General features: G+C 33.7%; 2 protein-coding genes across 2 annotated transcripts in view; one reads left to right on the top strand and one right to left on the bottom strand.

The window, feature by feature from the left end:
* The first annotated feature begins 1,178 nt into the window (after positions 1–1,178).
* On the top strand, positions 1,179–17,699 carry LOC130647393 (exocyst complex component 3-like). Its single transcript, XM_057453237.1, has 27 exons — positions 1,179–3,060; positions 3,141–3,197; positions 3,312–3,391; positions 3,888–3,920; positions 4,106–4,196; positions 4,352–4,458; positions 4,595–4,691; positions 4,794–4,832; positions 5,690–5,799; positions 5,870–5,983; positions 6,329–6,437; positions 7,814–7,897; positions 8,344–8,423; positions 8,686–8,793; positions 9,272–9,338; positions 9,953–10,045; positions 10,365–10,406; positions 10,721–10,772; positions 11,284–11,354; positions 11,732–11,785; positions 12,703–12,875; positions 13,424–13,504; positions 13,702–13,773; positions 15,471–15,582; positions 15,741–15,824; positions 16,764–16,856; positions 17,339–17,699. Exons 1-27 carry the CDS (start codon positions 2,986–2,988, stop codon positions 17,465–17,467), a joined length of 2,307 nt encoding a protein of 768 aa, XP_057309220.1. The 5' UTR covers positions 1,179–2,985; the 3' UTR covers positions 17,468–17,699.
* Positions 17,700–19,383: 1,684 nt separating this feature from the next.
* LOC130647389 (DNA mismatch repair protein Msh6-like) overlaps positions 19,384–19,699 on the bottom strand; it is a 33,304-nt gene continuing 32,988 nt past the window's right edge. The window contains exon 42 of the mRNA XM_057453230.1: positions 19,384–19,698. Within this exon, the coding sequence (XP_057309213.1) occupies positions 19,641–19,698 (58 nt within the window). The 3' untranslated portion in view covers positions 19,384–19,640. The remainder of the gene's footprint in view (position 19,699) is intronic.

The following is a 19,699-nucleotide window of genomic DNA, read 5'->3' as shown; positions in this document are numbered from 1 at the left end:
AGCTACGTCATTATTGCGCAAGATCTAAAACAAGAATGACGAAGACCCACCAACAAAGAGACGTTGTACACTAATCGCCCTGCGTATGCGCCATGTATTTAAAGAAGGCGTTGTTTTTTTGTTAGGCGTTTTTTCGCTTCTTCTAGTGCGAGCGTACAAAGTCTTGTGTACCCATTGTCGTAGTAAGCGAGAGAGGGGGGTGAGCAGGGGGAAGGGGTTATGCCTTTTTTTTGTAATTATTTGTGCTCGTCACTTCCGGCGCTGCGCGCTGTCAATACGCTCTGTCGTTTACTAAAAAGAAGCTCTTTAAACGAGATTAATTATAGTTGAAAAGGGAAAAAATCCTTGGAAAGGGAAAGTAGGGTGTGCTTTAACTTCAATTCCAGAGAATTTGGCTTTTAATGAAAATTAATGAGCGATTGCTAGGAAAGCAAAGGGACCCAGGGGATGAGGCCGGGAGAATGGACAAGCTATAAGACAGGCCATTTATGTACATACAAAATGCGATAAAATCGCCTGGCACATAGACGTTTTTTGTTTGTGGATGAGCAGAAAGCATTTGCATTTGCGCCAATTTTTATAAGTTTTAGGTATTAATTTAGACGAAGAAAACCACCTTGGCAAATGCAGGACCCTTTCTTATGAGGCAGGGTAGTATGCCCCTCCCACACTCAATGACTGCTCTTACTTTCTTGTGACCATTTCCAGCCGGCCTGATTTTTTCTTTTTGGTTTCAACATGATGGGGATGATAATGGTTGATAATGACTTCAGAATTTAGCCCAGCAAGCTATATGATGAAACAACTCAGTGTTTTTGTTGTTGATGCTGTATCACCTATTTGTGTAGAACTATATTGCACCAATATGAATTTTTTAGCTGGCTGGTGAGCTCTTTCGGCTTCTGTCATCTGCGTGGTTGAAAGTGGTATATAGATAGATGTGCATATTTTACAAGGCTAGATCACAAATATCAAGGAATATGCCCTGTCTATTATTTCCAGGAGGGGCCATGGCTTAGATGGGAAGTCCTAAAGTATTTAATGCTCAATTTAAGCCACAGAGGAGACCCAATGGGGGGAATCGTCCTACCAGACAACTCTCTGCAACATCCAGCGGCCTACACGTTGTGGCATTTCCCCAATTTCTGGTCTATATAACTTAGAAATAAACATTCTATTTTCCTTTTTTTTAAAAAAAATGCTACTTTTAGCAGTATATAATATAGCAACTTTCCTCTCTGAAACAAACTATACTTCAGCATGCAAGCAAAAATATAAACAAATGCAGTCTTGATCATAAATGGCTAGCGATCGCACGCGCACGCTTCCACACACGCCATGTGAAATTCGGGCGTGCTCTTTATCACACGCCTTGTTCTACTTCGTACACACGCCAAGCAGAAGTGAGCTATATTAGAGTAACCCCTCACCCAAATTTTACCCAATACATATAATTGTTCTTTCGCGTTAAAATGTATCTCTAAAATGTATTTCTATTAAATACCCACCTTCATTAAAATTGCTGACGTGAGATTTGTTTTTCAGCTGGCAAAAAATTTCGTCATTAACCTTGTATTGCTCTCCTTAGGACGATGACAAATAGAAATGAAATGCAAGTCCTATTGACCTACCTTCCCAATGGTGTACTTCTTAAGTTAATAGTTCTGTCCCAACTAGCTCTCTATGTTTTAAGATAAACTGATTAGGAAATAAGTTGTACACGTGCCATTTACAAACTGAAGGTCAGGGCATCATTAAGTTGAATATCGCAGAAGTCGTCATGCTTCGAAAATGCTTGTCACAGGCACAGTTCAATGCAAAGCAAAACTGTACAGGAGACTCAATTGATAGAGTCTTCGCAGAACATCTCTTCTTACAAAACCAAGGGCAGGGCTGACTTATTGCCTGCTGTGTCGTGTGGGAGACAGAACTTTTGGACTTCTTTTTAATACGATATACAATTTTTTTCGATTATTATTACTAAACATATTTGATTTCTCTATCTCCTTTTAAAATGATTTTTTAAACTTTATTGAACATGTTTTCTCTTTTGTATTATTACATTACAAGAACATTCGTCCGAAATCTGTATTAAGGTACAGGACACCTAACCTCTCCCATGTTCTGGTTATATTTAACTTGCATGGGTGCGCACTCTTCTTGCAGTATTCTCTGTGACAATGAAGGTCGGACTGACTTGTGGCATGGTTCTAAATGGTTTTTCGTCTTTCGTTCGAGTCTCAGTGTAATGCACCAGTTGAGCATAAGAGTGTCAGCATGAAGAAAAGGAGCCAACTTTAATGTTCTCTATACCTTACGTTCTTCATAATAACACTATTCATTTAAATTTCACAACAAAATTACGTCGGCAATTTTTTTGCTAACTACTATGCTTCAAAAACTCCACGCTGCCGCTCTCCTGAATGTAATAATTGCACGCCAAAATCATAAGCTAAGCGTGCGATACTGATCGCACGCCTGTATTAGTGTAAAGGTACACACGCGGGTGCAAATATTCATGACCAAGACTGCAAATGAGACGTATATATACCAAGTTATAGAGCAAACCTGTTCAACACTTCTCCTGCACTGACCTCACACAACATATAGATTTTGTGAAGCTGAACCTTTGAAAATTTAGAAATGACTGTAATTTGCACTGTAGTTAGTTTGTCAATTTCCAACCTCCTTTCCAGAGCCTGTTGTCTCTTTTTTGTACCTAGACAGCAAAACATGCTTTTCTAATAGTTTCTCAATTTTCTATCAGGAATTAGAGTACTGTGTGTGATGAAAGACATTGCATGGGTTGTAATAACTAAGAAAACATTTTCTTCAAACACAAAACTAGAAAAGTGAAAAATTGCTCATGTTAAGGCGTAGTTCTATAGGCCACACACCATTTTTATCCATATTTACAGCCTGATTCTATTGCAGTTTGAATTTAGGCAGGTACTAATGTTATTTTGGATTTAAAAACAGTAAATCATGGCTGAAGATATTGAAACAGCAAAGGCTGATGCTCTTTTAAAGGCTTCAAAATACATAGCTGGTTGTTTAACGGTGGGTATAGAGTATTCTATCTGAGAAAGATATTTCTTTTTGTGGAATCACAATTATGTATTTTGAATTCTTTTCTTCAGACTCCTGATCAGTTGGATAAAGTTGGACAAATACGACGCAAAGTTCTTCGAAACAAGGTATGCAATTAAATTGTAATATATATTTATTATTTTTGTTGTAGTATTGTGATAACATTAGGGTGAGAGAATACACCATTTTCTGGCACTGTATATTGTTTTTTTTCTGTTTAGGCTGCAGTTGACTCAAGGTTAAAAACAGCTGTTCAGTCACAAATAGACGGCATTCGTTCAGGCTTGCAGGAACTAAACAGGTTGGCTATAGTAACTGTAAATCAATCCACTTCTGCATAAAAAAGTTGGCAGAATTTATTTAATAGAAAAAAAAAGAAAAAAAGGCATTTCATAACAAAACGAAGAAAAGATATTGCATTCGTCTTCACAATATCAATTTATTTCTGATTAAATTAGCTCTAGTTGCTGACATGTCGACTAAAATTGCAGTGCATTGGTAGCTAGTTCATATAGAAGTGTAAAAAACAATCTTAAACTTTTGACAAAGCTTTTAGGGATTGAAAATTTCGTAATATAATCTGTGTTAAAAACAATAAAAAAAAAATAATAATAATAAAAAATAGAACTTTGTAGTGAAGAAGGTGTAAAATATTTATAACAAATTATTAGGTTGATTCCCTTTTTTTACTTAACGTTGAAAGTCCTGAGAATAAGGCACAGTAAATTTGCTGCTTTTTATTAACAATCTGCCATTGACATTGATATTGTATTATACATTGTATTTTTATGTTACAGCTCTCAAGATGATATTGGTCACATAAAGAAACTGTAAGTGTAATTAAGTCGAAAGTTGCACATATATGTCACTTAAAGGTTCATTAGGGTTGATTAAAATGAAAATAGGAAAACAAGTGGGAATTTACTTAGCTTAATATTGCATAGATATACCCTCATACTTGTCTCATGTGTTCTTTGTCATGCATTTGTTTTGATTGATAAATTCTTTATTATAGGCTGTCTGAAGTTTCCGAAATATTTAATGAATGTGAACCACTAAATACAAAATTAAAAAAAGTTCAAATTGCTCACGAAAACCATACTAGAGTATGTAACAACATTTTGTAAATATTGCATTTGTTTACTTTTATGAACAGGCATGATACTGTTGTATCTGACTTTCTTTAAAATATTTTAAAGATTTATATAATGCATATATATAATAAACTTCATTTATTAATTTTTTTACCTAATTTATATAGTTAGCAAAAACAAACTCACATCTAAAGTTGATTTTCAATGTACCCGAAACGATCAAAACAACTAAACAGCTGATTAAAGATGGAAAATTATTGCAAGCTCACAAAAAGTAAGATGGCTTTATTTTTTTTTAGAATTTCTTTTTCTTAATCCAAAACTTTCTATCCCCCTAGGCTCATAAGTTGGCTAGATGCGGTATTTTTAAGTAACATAATATATTCTTGCCTGCTTCTTTGATTTCTTAGTATAATGGAATTAGAATCCACTCGAGATGATCTGCTTTATGAAGTTTTCAAAATTTCAGAAGACGATGAAAACAGAGATGAAAAAATTGCCCAATCAGTGAGTAATGTTTTTGTTATTGTTTAAAAAATTTACACAGTGGAATTTTTTACAACCTAATATTAGATGCATATCTTTTTATCTTATCTTTTTATCTTTTAGCCATTATACATGTACTTTGATGAAGTTTCAAATCTCTCAGTAAGTTTTCTGATTAATAAAATTTAATTTCTCAATTTAAGTACAGAAAATTTTATAGGAACAAAGCAACTAAAGAATTTTTGCTGATGTACTTTTTTTCATTAGTTAAATTTGATTCAACACAGAAAATTAACAAAATGCTTATTCAATAAAAATTAAATGTAACCACCAACCAAAGGTATTGTGGAATTAGTCATTTTCTCTTGCCTTTGTTTGCAAGTGCATTTAAAATGCTAAAAATCGACTCTGTAAACAAAACTAATTGCCCAGAGCTGCGGAGACAATTTTGATTTGCTCCCTCTAATTTTTGACGACGTTGCGTGTTGCTAAATTACAAGGGCTTTTTGACAATGTGCTTTTCGCTAAATTGCATATGGCAAGTATTTAAAAATACTCTAGCAAGCTTTAACAATTTTTTACTGGCCATTTTTGCATGGACAAATAGGCAGATAATGGCCATCAATATTTGATTAGATTTCATGCAACAGACACATCTTGCAACAGCAAAAACAGTGTAACAGGGCTGTCTCCACAAGCAATCACTTTTGCAGTTTTGATTTCGCATATGCATTTTAAAATTGTCAACTTGTCATTGTTATCAATCGACCCTAACTTATTTGTATGGGTTTGTAGTGTTAAATGATTTTAAGCACTGCACACATGAATGTGACACCGTTTCTCAAATTTTAAGGCTTTTTATTTAGTATTATAGGTTGTTTCTTAGTCTGTGCATGTTAAAATGTGCAATTGGTGTATGCTGCATGTCAATTTAAGAATAGATTTTACTCCAAGATGGATGTTACTCCATTTGTTAGACTGCATAATGTGGGATTTCTTTATTTTTTGTTTAATTCCAGAATGCATTATTAAAGCAAATCATGACAATAATTGATCGCACATTATCATTTGCAAGAAGTAAACCATTGGAACTTGTCTCTTCATTGAGAATAATTGAACGAGAAGAGAGGTGGTACATGTTGTTCTTTTTTTCTCCTTATTTATTTTTGTTTAATATATAAGGCATAATTTTTCTTTAGATGTGACCAAAGAGCTTTGGAACAAGAAAAGAAAACAAAATTTTTACCCCCTGGTCGTCCAAATTCTTGGAAAGGTAGATGTATTGCATCTATCCGGAAGAGTGTTGACCGAAGGTTTGTTATAGCATTTTGCAGCACTGAATTGTCATAAAATGGTGTAGGATTTCTGTCAACTTAATACAGGAGTGAAATGTGTTATCATCTTTAAAGTCTAGGGAGGAAGTTGGTTCTGTAAAAAAAAATCCTTAATGTGTGAAAAGAGGAAACAGTTACCCTAATGAGTTACTCTATTATTAATCTACTCTATTTTGTTTCATCTTTTTTTACATAATTATCTACTGCATTGGAGCTTGTCATTTCACTACAAGTGAAACCGAAACTGGCAATTGAAATCGATTTTTTCTGATTGTCAAATTGTTATAAGCTGGTATCAAATTCTGTATCTTCCGTGTTTTGCAGATTTGATAGCAATCAAATTGAGCTTCAAGATAAAGACGATAAAATGTGGCTGGTGAAGCATCTTGAACGAATGAGAGAAATGATACTTGAGGATCTGCTTTCTGTCAAGGTAGTTTCAAGGGTTTTTTCTGAGTATCGATTTGGTTTAATGTAAAAGACTCAAACTATATTTATAGTTAGTACACTTAAAACACAATAAATTTTATGACAAATGAAAAAACCTTAGTTATAGTTCTTAACTCTTAATTGTTTTTTATGAAAATTAATTGGTCACGCAGCATTACAAACAACAAGAAAAACGCTAATTTATGTCTGTTCCAAAAGTTTATATTAGGAAAAATACTGTCCCTATCTTTTTAGAACATTTCTTTATTCCAGGTGTAATATTTCTTTATCTAACTTGCCCATGACAAAGAAATTTTTGTTTTTCGCGAAAGTTTAAATGTCAAAATTTATGACCAACTAAAAATAAAGAGGTGCAAACTTGATTTCATACTTCGTGTATGTGTAAATATAAGTATCCTTTTTTTCGTGGGTACGTCATACAAAAAGACACCTGTTTGAAATTAGATACTTATGGTTTCACAAGTAAATCACGAATTTTGTATTTCGTGCTTGACATTCATAATTTAACTAATTCCAACATTGCTAACTAGTTGAGTATCTTATTTGTTTAAGGTGGCAGTAACCCTTCATTAGCTGTCCATACTGCATTATTTACTCAGTGCTTTCTGCATACAATTTTTTTATTACTATTTTAAAAAAAAATGAATTTAACTTGTTATTTGAATTAGTCAGCAGAGATTAACAGTTAAAAATGTATAATAAACAAGAAAAAAAATAGCTTTTACGAGCTAACTTTATACTACCTACCTACTCTTTTTATTACCTTTTGTTTATGGACTTTGGTTTAATTCTGTTGAAAATTTTAAAGAAAACAAAAATGGTATCAGAAGTTGAAACACTATACAAAAACATGATCGATAAATTCTATGTTAGTGATACTTTGTAGTTATTAACTTCTCTCTATAATAATTATGTAATTTTTCTGTATTGTTTTACAAGCACCTATAGAAACTTGGCAGAAAATAATTATATACTTCTGACATTTTGAATTTAAAGGGAAATTGCCAAACCTGAATATTTTTAGTGAAAGATGATAGTATTTAGCTATAAAATTGTGATAAGAGTGTTACAATAGAAAAAAATATGAACATATAGTCGGAAAAATACTTTAATAACTCATTATGTGAAGAACATTTTTTCTGATTTTAAAAGTCGTTATGGCCACTTTAGAAAGGAGAAAAAACAATAGCAAAATTCTGGGCGGTTTTAATCATTATGTAAATATACATTTCATACTAACCTACCTGTGCCATAGTCTTTTTTTCTCAGTGAAGTCACAGAACCAGGAATACTTTGATATTTCCTATCTCCGATTGCTTACTGAAGAAACTTTTACAGCAGTTATTTTTCTTTTTACAGCATTTAGTGCGTCAATGTTTTCCTCCCAGTTACAAAATATTTAAAACTTACATTGTTACATATCATGAAGCCACGTCAAGAACTGTAAGTTTGCCATTATATGTTTAGCATATATACCACTGTTTTATTTATATTTTGAAACTTTTGGATAAATACTTTCTGAGCATCCCCAAGGTCATAATATGTTGTTATTGTTGAAGATTTACTTTAATTTGTAACATATTGCAGTTATTCATTTTATGCGAATTGTGATTTTCAAAATATTTTATTTCTGACTTTGTGTGAATAAAATTATTTAAGGGTACTAATTTCAAAATATGAGAAAAGCGATAATTGATAAGTATGGAAGTTATTACCAAACTATACGGGGGAATACTTTTTCACGAACAAATTTGTATTATTTTCTTCGTAAATTTACGTCAAAATGCAAAAATATTGGTTAAGTAATAGAAGTGTATTTTTGCTTTTGGAAATTAGGTGAAACTATGGATTTAAGACTTTACCAATAAGGTCTTCTTTTACTAATTTAGCTGGAACATTTTGCATTGAATCAAAACCATGACCGACCAAATGAGTGTGTAACACTTCTAAACTGGATTAACGAATACGAGTAAGTGATAATTACTATTAGTCCTCTTTGAGATGTATGTTAACCTATATAAAAATAATGTCCATATTTTGTCTGTTAGAAATTGCTAAAGATTTTTCAAATCGATTATGCCAATTTTAACTAACATGCAAGGTGTAATGGATAAAGCATTGATTTCCTGATTAACCAATGTGGTATAATCACATCTCCCAACTTATAATGAGATCTAAAATACCCTAGTTAAAAATGATACTAAGTTTATTGTTTAAAATATTTTTTTTAGCGGACCAGATCTTTTAGGTCATGAAGAGCTTAAAGAATTTGTAGAGGGTTTTAAAGATGAGTTGGATCCAATTTTGAGTTATGGTGTTGTGGAAAGTTTGATGGAGATGTAAGAGCTTTTGGTTGAAAGTAGATTTTCATGAAATACTAGGAAATGTTTCACATTACACTTCAAGGAGAAAAATGAAAACACGATGATCATATTCTTTTAATCATAGAAATTTCATTTTAACAATCTCTTATTTCAAGACCTGTTTTAACACATCCTATGTAATAGATGCAAAGGTCATTTCCGGTAACACCTAAAGTAGCTTCGCAGGCCATGCTTTTTGTTTTTGCTGATTACGGTTGGAAAGTTGAGGAATAAAGTAAATTTTTTATCAGCCAAGAAAATCGCTGGGAAATTTCATTATACAGTTACATATGATTATAAGTGCATATTATATACCGTTTTACACATTCACGTAATGTTACTAGTACTGAAGTTCTTCAAATTTGTCATAAATCAGTCAGGAAATTCTCACTCACTTCAGTAAAACTGAAAATTTGCAGACGAATTTGTACTTATGTCACTCATGTTATTTTAGGTATGTGAGTACTACTGAACGAAACATACAGAACTGGCTTGAAAAGATGTGTGTTTCTGAAAGTCAGGTAAACTACTTTGAAAACTGTCGTCATGATTTGTAGTAATTCTGACTAGTCCGAAATCTTGTGAATATGTTGGAGCACAATACTTAAAAATGTTCTTTAAAACTGTCAATTTGATGGCACTTACTTCTTTGTAAACAATACTTTAGGCTTACCTCCCACTTTAAAAAAACTTCATCTCAAAATATTTTTTTCTGATTTGCAACTATAAGAGAGTACTAAGTTAAACAAACAAGGTTAAACAGACTACTGGCATGTTAATCTGATAGCCATCTTCAATAAAATCTCCCATATGAAGGGGCAAACATCAAAGTAATTTTGACGTTTTTATGTTGATTGTCTGCAAAATAATCGAAATTTTAATTGGGGACTCATTGGGAAATTATTTGTATATATCTACAAAGTTGGTAAAATTTTGACTTTTGAAATTGGATTTGTTGCTCTGAAATTTAATCGCTGGAAACATAAACCAGGTATGCCAAACCCTTATCGCCCAACCCTTTTATATAACTAGCACTCCCTTGCTCAGTTTTTGAACCTTCTTGTTTTTTCCTCATCTGTACAAGTGTAGATATGCTAGAAGTGATTTCTTGAAAGTTAAAATGCTTCATTAATAGGATTGGAACCAAGACAAGCTTCCTGAAACTGACACCGAGGGATATTTCCAAACATCACTTCCGATTATTTTGTTTCAAATGCTTGACCAAAATGTAAGTTGTTGAAGATATTATTTCGATTTGTCTGTTCAGTATTCATATTACTGTGGAAAGTTTATCATTTCTTGAACATAATAGTCGCCTACTAAACTATCATGCTCAAGAAATGATAAACTTTCCACAGTAAAATGTAAGTTGTTTGTGCTTGTACCGTAAACATTGTATTGGAGTATAGTTGTTAGAATAGTGCAGAAACTTATTAAAGGAATATTTTGTTCATAGCAAGACTAATTTTCCTAGAATTTTCTGCTTTTTCAGATTAAAGTTATGAGGCATCCTCAATTGGAAGTTGTATATGTATGTTATATTTTAGTTACAAGTTGGTGCTTTCATAGAAAGAGATGTCAAATTGAAGGTAAAAGCTACTGTACTTTTTTTTTAATTTGTAAATTTGTTAAGTAGATATGCGCATAATAACCAAGGTATTTATTAGACAAGAAGGTTGGGGAGGCAGTCATGCTGATTTTGCTTTATGGAATTTTATTTGAAAATTTGTAAAAAGGAGGTTGAGGAGGAACTTGGCTTGTTGTATGGTATTTTGTAGAGTACAGTTGCCTCTCGATATCCTAAACGTTTTAAAAAAATTACAACAGTTTTGTTAGGATTTGGGGTCTGAGTCAAATATCATACCTTGATTGGTTGCGTAAAATCTTTAAATTATAATTTTAGATACTTGACATATGTGTGAAGTCTTTAGAAGATTTTATTCCCACTATGAGAAGTATGTTACCCTCTTGTTACCAGAAGGTGCAAATTTATTTCGCAATTTCTTTGCTGGGAGAAAAACTGCGCTACTGAAAACAAAATTTCGCACTTATTTTTCCCTGTAAAATCGTCTATAAATCGTGTGTAAATCGTGTGTGAATCGTGTATAAATCGTGTATAAATCGTGTATAGATCGTGTGTAGATCGCGTGTATAAATCGTGTGTAGATCGTGTGTAGATCGCGTGTATAAAGCGTGTATAGATCGTGTATATGTATATTTTCATATTGCTTCCTTAGACCAACACTTGAGCAAGTAAAGTTAAAATATTGAGCAATCGAGACATGTCACTGTAGCTAACTATATTTTAAGCATATGTAGTTCATATGATCGAGAATAAAGAATGTTAGCCCCACATGTTAATGCACGATTGATTTGCGTGACATTTTATATAAATATGAAACATCAATATGTTGAATTTTGCCCTACTTAAGCAGAGATTTTGATTATTTCCGTTTTTGACTTTAGCTGCCATTTTGAATTTTAAAAGCAAATATTACGAAAACAGAGCGTCCATACGATACTTTGAACCATATATGGTAAGTTTTTAAATATTTATTATAGCGTGTGTGACCAGAGATGACCGTGTGACCGTTTTATTTAAACGAATAAGATTCCACTTCTGAATTAAAATATACTAAACAAGAATACTACGTGTCTTTTATATAGCCAACGTTTCCATTCTGAAAACCGATTGGGCAGTATAAATTTTCGTTCCTGCTTTTAAGTAAAAGTATAAATTGTTTTTTTCACACAAAAGAGGATTTTTGTAATCTCCAATATTATCTTTGTTCCTCTCCATTCCGTTTTTTTTTTCTAGATTAGATTTCCGACTTAGGACATACTTTGTAAATACAACTAATTTGTATCGTTATAATATTAGTGATGACACTAAATACCTTTTTTCTTGTTGTAGGTATCAGTAGCAAATAATGCTCTGTTGATTGCAGAATTCTCTGAACAAATGAAAGTATGCATATTTTTTATTTTATTTTACAGTAGATTTGGTTTTTGCCCCTCCCTACGCGATTCAACTTCCCTTACTAAATCACGTCCAGGAACGTAGTCGATAAGACAAAAGGCACCCCCTCTCAAAATGTGAAACGTGAAAAATTGTAGTCCAAAAATTTTAAGTGTGTTTGTCCAAAATTTTCTTTTCGGTACGTCCTAGCCATAGTGTGCTCCCTTAGTCCATTATAACAAAGTAAATTATGTTTTTGCCTCGCTGCCAGTCGTCTGCCTCGTTTGCGCGAGAGCTATTTTCTTAACACGTGTCTTCGGTGGTTCCTTGCTTCTTGGTCCTCGTTTCTGTTTTCTAAAAAATTTACACAGTGAATATGAAAAGTATGCTGAACATGATCGTGATTTTTTGCGCACAAAATAAAGTTTTTAGGCTATATTGGTAAATGCATTTTTATACCCTATAACATTTTTGCTGCAACTGGACCAAAAGATTTTAATCTTTAATCTTTATATCTGGAAACTAACTTGAATTCCTAACCTAAGGGCTCATAACGGATTTTGGCATATTCGTGACAATCTGCCAAAAAATTGGCCCAGTAAATTATGGGGTAAGTTCCAGGCAAGTTTAGGAAAATGTCTGATGTGATCCACGTCATAGAAATTTCAGTAAAATGTTATGATAAAAGAGCCATGGTAGCGACGCAATCATTATTAAAAATTTAACTTTGTAATACCATGGGTGATTTAAGGCCAAGTTCAATTTTTGTGAAATCGTATTTGATGCAAAGACCTATTCCACTAATATCGAACCACCCGTCAAAACCTGTCCCACTCCCCATCATCTCAGCTGTAAACCTAGATACTTATATTTTTGAGCAATATCGGTTAATCCGTACCCGTTAAATTGTGGAATCTACCTTTCAGAATCAAATGAGAGGCGATCTTGGTGAGGAGACGTTTGGGCAGAACAGAGTACAGAATTTTGATAAAATGATCAAGGGTTACAAAGATCTATCAACAGAAGTATGTGGCATGCTCCTGGATGGTGTGTTTGTCGACCTCGATCCACATTTACAAGAATTAATGACTCGCAAGTGGTAAAACATTTTGAATATTACCTTTTGTGGTTCAGTCAAAAATTTTGATAAACGCTAAATGTAATCTTTCGTTAGGGGTCACTTAAATCGTAAAGTTAGTCAGGATGGCTTTTTGTCGGTACGGGCGGAGCAGAAAGGAAACCTGTTATTTGTTAACGATATATACTTGGGATATGGCGTTGCTGAGGTAGAGCGCTCTAGCTCCGTACTTTTAACCACAAAGATCAATTTACTCAGACTTGAAGTAGACTGTTTTTGAGTCTTTTTGTTTTCGCGAGGCTCTACAAACTCAGCTACTGCCTAAATTAAAATTATTGCTTTCAAAACTGTTACCTTGTCCCTGTGGGTTGTTGTATCAATTAGTGACTTCGAGGAAAAACGCGTATTTGATCTTTTAAATGCCCATGTACTAAAACTTATATTAATCCGTGTTAAAGAATGTCGGTGAATGTCTTAGGAATGTTTAAAATATCAAGTTCGTTTCATTGAATATGGTATTGAAAACATTTCGTGCTTTTGTGGTTGATGCCCTTATTTTTACTTAACAGGTGGACTTCACCAGTAATAATCGCGACAGTAATCGCAACTTTCGAAGATTACGCGAACGATTATGTTCATCTTAAGCCTGAGTATGTGATAAATTTTTTTTTATAAATTTCTCTTTTGTTTTCATTTGCAAGAAGTTTTATTTTTATTTTAATTAAGCCGTATATATGAACATCCGCGCAGAAATGTCCTTCCATGATAAACCTCAGTGCTAGTGACGGCTTTGTGTTGCCATCGTAAATAAATTTATTTATATTAACATCGTGATAAATTATTTTAGAGCGTTCAATTATTTGATGAAAACAGCCGAAGTAAAAGTAGTCACCGAATATGTTCGTGCAATACTCTCCAGGTAAGTGGTTGTTAAAACGATAACCTTATTCTTAACTTTAACTGGTATATTATCACGTTTTTCTCTGTTATTACTATATTTATTGTATCTACCGGCCTTTGAAACCTTGAACCTCCATCATTCTATGGAGACAGACTTAAAAACCTAGAAATATGAATATCGTCTAAAATAATTTCGTCGTCGTTATGACACATCGTCTTTATGGCGCCGTGTTTTCCTGCTGTTTTGTGATTAAAAACAAAAATACGGTAGACGTTTGTTATTCGAACACGCAAGGGACTAAATTATTTGTTCGAATTAACGAATGTTCGGATTATCGGAAGTTCAGAAAAAACAAGAATTTTAATAAACGTTTAAAGGTTTTATGCTAATATAGATTTTTTTTCAACTTTACTACAACTTTTTATAAAAACCTTTTAACGTTGTTTGCTTAGCAATGGGCAAGGTCTCCAAATTCCTTCTAAACTTCATTTTATTGGAAATGCCAACTTAATTGATAAATTGAAAGAAATTTTGCCACTATTGATGCAATAAAAATGAATAAAATTGAAAACGTTTTTTTTATTTTCCCATAACATTTTATTTATCGATACACAAATTTTCGAATTAACGAGCATAATGCAGCCTTGGGACTAAAAAATTGTTCGAATTAGCGAAATGTTCAAATTAGCTGAGGTCAAATTAAGTAACTGAAAATATAAAGGCGGGGGCAAACCATTTTTTTCCCATGTTGGATGAAAAAATGCATGTTGGATGAAGCAAAATTTTAGGTTTGTGGGACTGCTTTTAAAAACACTCAAACGATAAAGAGTTCATTCATTTATGAAAACAAAATGGCGGACGGAAGGATTTCTGCAGTGCTGCTTATGTTGCTGAATGAACTCGTCGATTCAGACGATGAAAAACCAACCCGCGGAAAAACAAGAGAGTGGATAAAGAGAAGGGAACAAAATAGATATTTTAGTCATTTAATCATTAAAGAATTGAAGATCGAAGACAGATTCGGATTTAGGGAAATGTTTCGGATGGACGTGGGGGATTTCGATATTTCCTCCTTAATGAAATATCCTATCTGATATCACCGGGTCAGATGAACAACTTTGGTGGCCACAGACCAATCTTGGCAGAAGAAAGACTCGCCCTTACTCTTCGTAATGTTTTTATTGAAACGCATCAAATTAAAATCATTCCATTAAAAAATTGAACGTTCGAAATTCGCGAGATTTTTATATGTTGGATGAAAAGTACCACCAAACCAATCCAACATGAAAATTTACGCAACTCAGATAGAGAATTCCTTTGATTTTGCCGAAAATGTTGGATGAAATGTTTGACGGCGATCAAACTTCATCCAACATCGTCCAACACGATTTTTTTCTTCTTTTTTGAAAATTTTAGATTTTTTCAAAATTTTGAAATGACTCAAACCAGTCCTGCATTTCATCCAACATCACAAAAATTGCATGTTGGATGAAATTTTGGACTGGTTTGCCCCCGCCTTAAGACTTTTTTAAACCAAACTCAAGGGACTTGGCAATTTGTTCGAAATAACTGAAAGTTCGAATTAGGCGGCACTCGAATTAACGGATGTCTACTGTATAGCAAAAACTGTATAACCTTGGAATTGTTAAAAAAAAATTAGCTGGTGTTGTGAGAAATTCTTTAAATACTCTTTGATAAAATATGTTTGTTTTCAGGCGAATTATATTTCGAAACTTCGAAGAGCGAAAAGAAGGGGCTGCGCAGATCTTAGAGGAAGGAAAAAAGTTAGCTGAAGCTTTTACTCGGTTAGCCAAACTACCAGAGTTTGTAAGTCGCTTTATACTCGATTAGTCAGTCTATGAGAATTGTGTATGACGTCATTCTACTCGTTTTTGTTTACTGCGTGTATAGGGCACAGGAGGAGCGTGATCAGAGCCATTCGTAGCCTGTTTGGGGACATTAAATTTCGTTCTATTTCTCTGTAGGAAAATTCACCATGTGTCTTGTTGAAATCCTGCGCAGAAGTGTTGCGCATAAAAAGTACAGATGTCGTTTCATTAGAAGTTTCTGTAAGTGACAGCTACATATTAGCCTGGTTTTACACCTAAGTAACAGCTACATATTAGCCTTGTTTTACCCCTGAGTGACGGCTACATATTAGCCTGGTTTTACCCCTGAGTGACAGCTACATATTAGCCTGGTTTAACCCCTAAGTGAAAGCTACTTATTAGCCTGGTTGTACACCCAAGTAACAGCTACATATTAGCCTGGTTTTACCCTTTTTTGATTTGCAAAACGAGGTCCTGCGTAAAAAGCGCTGATCAGACACATTTACTAATTCAAACGGTTTTAATTCGAAGTTGGCTATTTTAACAGAGCTTAGTTTCGTATTTTTTAATTTACCTTTGTGTGTTTTATTTGCGTAATGTACGCCATTAATCAGGCACTTCAAATGACTTTCTAGAGTGGTATGCGATAAATAATTTCCAACAAAATCCAGCAGGGATTGAAATAACGAAAAATTTTTGTGTCAGTTAAAGTACTTGCAAAGCAAATATCAGGAGCTTGAATGGCATATTCGCAACATCATTGAAATCATGTGACGGGAAAGATCTTAAAATGCGTTAAAATATCTATAGTGTTTCTCTAACTCTTGACTGTGCATAATCGACCGACCGCAAGTTTGAAAAGACACGACAATAGTTAATCTTATTCCAAAATCTGGTCAGGCATGACAAATAACAGATTGTTATTTTGAACCTAGTTTTGTTGCGTGTTTTCCTCAACTTCAATAATTTTCGATATCAGTTTATTTTGGAAGAAAAATTCTGGTTTTTCTCACCCAATAGTGAGAAGCGTTTCCAGGTCTCTTTTTATTTATATTCGGTCGAAAGAGTCCAAAAAAAGACAATGACGAACTTATTCAAGTCTCTTGTTCCGAGGACTATAAATTTTATGGTTTTTAGTATTTAATAATGCAGTATCAATTAAGAATTGTTTCTTTTTAGGGACTGGCAACTACGTACCCTGACTTTCGTTCTGATCACGTGTTGGCTCTTCTTGCGGTTCGTGGAGACATGGGAAGGACTGAGAGTTTGCAAGTACGATGTTAATTTTTCTGCCTCGCCCTTCCACCGAGGAGTTGTTGTGATTTTGTTGTCTTCAGCACCCGTTTACGCGAAGTTTATACGTCATTTGTCATTAGTCACGCAACCCACAACGGCCGTTGCTGACACACGTCCCTTTTAATCTAACGCCCGTTGTAGTTACATTCCGCCCTGTTTAATAGGCACCCCTTTAATAAATACCACGTTGGGGAAGGCGTTTATTGGAAACAATGGAAATGTTGATGACCTTTTTATTCTCGTTACGAAAACAATAGTGGGATTTTTTACATTTCGTTTTGTTTTTACATTATTTCAATTTTATTTTTCGTTCTAACCCGTCTCTAATACAGATTTACGTAATCTACATAACCTAACAATCTTTAGATCTAAATATACATGCCGGTTATATTGAAATGGTAAATTCTTGCCTGTTTTTTTTCGTTAATTCACAGACTCAATTCATTCATGTTTTTTAGTTGATAGCCGACTTAAAAATACGAGAAGTTGATGAAACTCCGCCAGATCAGAAAAATGATGTAATATTTGGCAGAATCACTCCTGCTGGATCTGTCCTCGAATCATTAGAATCCAGATTCAAAAAATAATTACCTTTGTATATTAATATTTTTATTTTTTTTATATAGATATAAAATCTCATTTATTTTACATACACATAAATATAGAACTTCGTTGCAAACCCGGTGTAAAAGTTTCACCATTCGAATTGATGAGTCACATAAAGAACTTGCTTTGTTATATAAAGATAAAAAAAGAGTAAATTTAAAAAGATCTAAATTGTAAAAATAACAAAATAATAAAAGAAAGTCAAAATTTTTACTTGGTGTTGTTCTCAACAATGATCGTAATTCATGCTCTTATGTGCCCAATATACTCCCCCATGTTTATTATTCACCCAACCATAATGCAATGTATCTGCTTTTATCTATATCAGGAAAGGTGCAAGTATCCGAAGTTGTGTATTATTCAACCTCGTTCCCAGGGTCACTTACCTACGCCCTCCCGATGTCGGAAAAGGTGAAAGTTACCCTGTGGAGAAGGTTGTGTATTATTGTCAAGTTTCACAAGATATAGAGACAATAGCAATACTGGGACTGGCGTTGGACTGTTGTGTATCCGTGCTAAATGCGTTTTATAGTTTATTACTTTCTAACGTTTTTTAGCGATTTTTTTCTGCTGTCAACAGGAAATAATTCTGTCCTTTAGCCCTGTCCTAGAAAAGAAAAAATCGGTACCTGCTGTAACATCAAATTTCCGCATTTTTTACTATCCCCTGGTAAATTCAATACTTCGCGCAGACTCAACATCAAATCCACTTAGACGAGGCTATTTATGATTTTAAGAGATATTCTGTACCTTTGCGAAAAATGAACGTTTTCGGTGCTATAATGACCCAGAAACATCGCGCTTTCAGTCGTCTTGGAAGTTTTTTATAGCAATCAGGTTTAATAAAAGTCACAAGGAAACTCTTGAGTTGCTCAGAAGGGGGGACAGACTTTTTAGCTATCGAATTGCTCCCCTGTAAATTGTGCAGATTCGCGGTAGGGTCCTTACAGCCGCGAAAAATGGGTTTAGAAATACACCCCGAATTTCATAAATTCTGATAATGACGTCATCCAGAAATGGTTCTGTGCTCTTTAAATAAGGATATTCAGATAGAATATTAAATTATTATAAAAAAATGAAGTTTTTAAAGCAATATAATATTTTGGTTGCATTTTATTTGGATTTGAAGAAAATAATTATTTTCAAAACGAGGCTATTCTTAGGAAAATCGGCTATATGAAGGGTTTGACCGCAACTTTCAGTTCGCAATTGTGGCACTTAACGAATAAAAATATTTACAAAATTAGGTAATTTGTTACACCTTTTGCTAAGGAACTTAGGGATAAAAATCATTTTTAGTATCGACCTCTTTAATTGAGTTTGGCATAATTAAGAAATTCGGAAAGGTCTATTAACTGCAAAATTAAAATGTCAGATCGTCAACGATGATGATGATATTTTTGAGCCCAAAGGAACCTTTACAGACGTCTTGGTGACCTTAACAGATAAATAATTTGATTTTTTTGCAAGAGAAACAAAAAGCTCCTTCTTATACACGAGATTTTTCTTTTAATTCACAAGCCGGTGTCGTTAATTTTCCTTAAATTAAATAACATTTTCGAAACAAATCCACAAAATTTTCATATCGCAGAGTTTTCATGCGATAAATAGTTGCTTACACCTTTATTTTTACTGACAATCAGTGGCATTAGAAAACCTACCTCGACTCTTTGGGTCTGTTGAGCAATAGTGTACTAAAACGAAAAATGAACTCTGACATATTGAATCTGGAATAACAGTCCAACTGTGAAAGTTGCTCAGCAGAAGGAGGGGGGTGCGCGACCTGTCGCCTTGGCCTTATTCCAGGCCCAAACACTTTGGGTCGCATTAAAAACACGTTTCAACAATCCCAGCCCCAGACACTTAGCACCTGGGTTATATTAAAAACACGCTTCAATAAACCTCAAGTCGGGTAGAGAAAATCTCCCACTCGTGTATAAAACCTTTCTCTTTATACAACATAACAAAACTTTAAGAAATTCTTCTTCTGTATATACATGCTTATTTCAATGGTCTACTGCAAGTTAAAGCAGCCAGTTCTTCCTATGTACAAGTGTTTCTTTAATCTTTGCATCACTGTCGGATGTAATACGCCTCCAAGATTCCTCACATAAAGGCCTCTGCGCTTAGTTAAACAATGCACGTCATGTGAAGTCAGATTACTTGTTGCAGACGACCTCTCAACTGTTCAGCAGACGAATTGAGCACAGACC

This window comes from Hydractinia symbiolongicarpus, chromosome 6, assembly GCF_029227915.1.
Source record: "Hydractinia symbiolongicarpus strain clone_291-10 chromosome 6, HSymV2.1, whole genome shotgun sequence".
Taxonomy (NCBI): Eukaryota; Metazoa; Cnidaria; class Hydrozoa; order Anthoathecata; family Hydractiniidae; genus Hydractinia; species Hydractinia symbiolongicarpus.
Note: the sequence above shows the minus strand (reverse complement) of the source record. Positions and strands in the feature narration are given on the sequence as shown.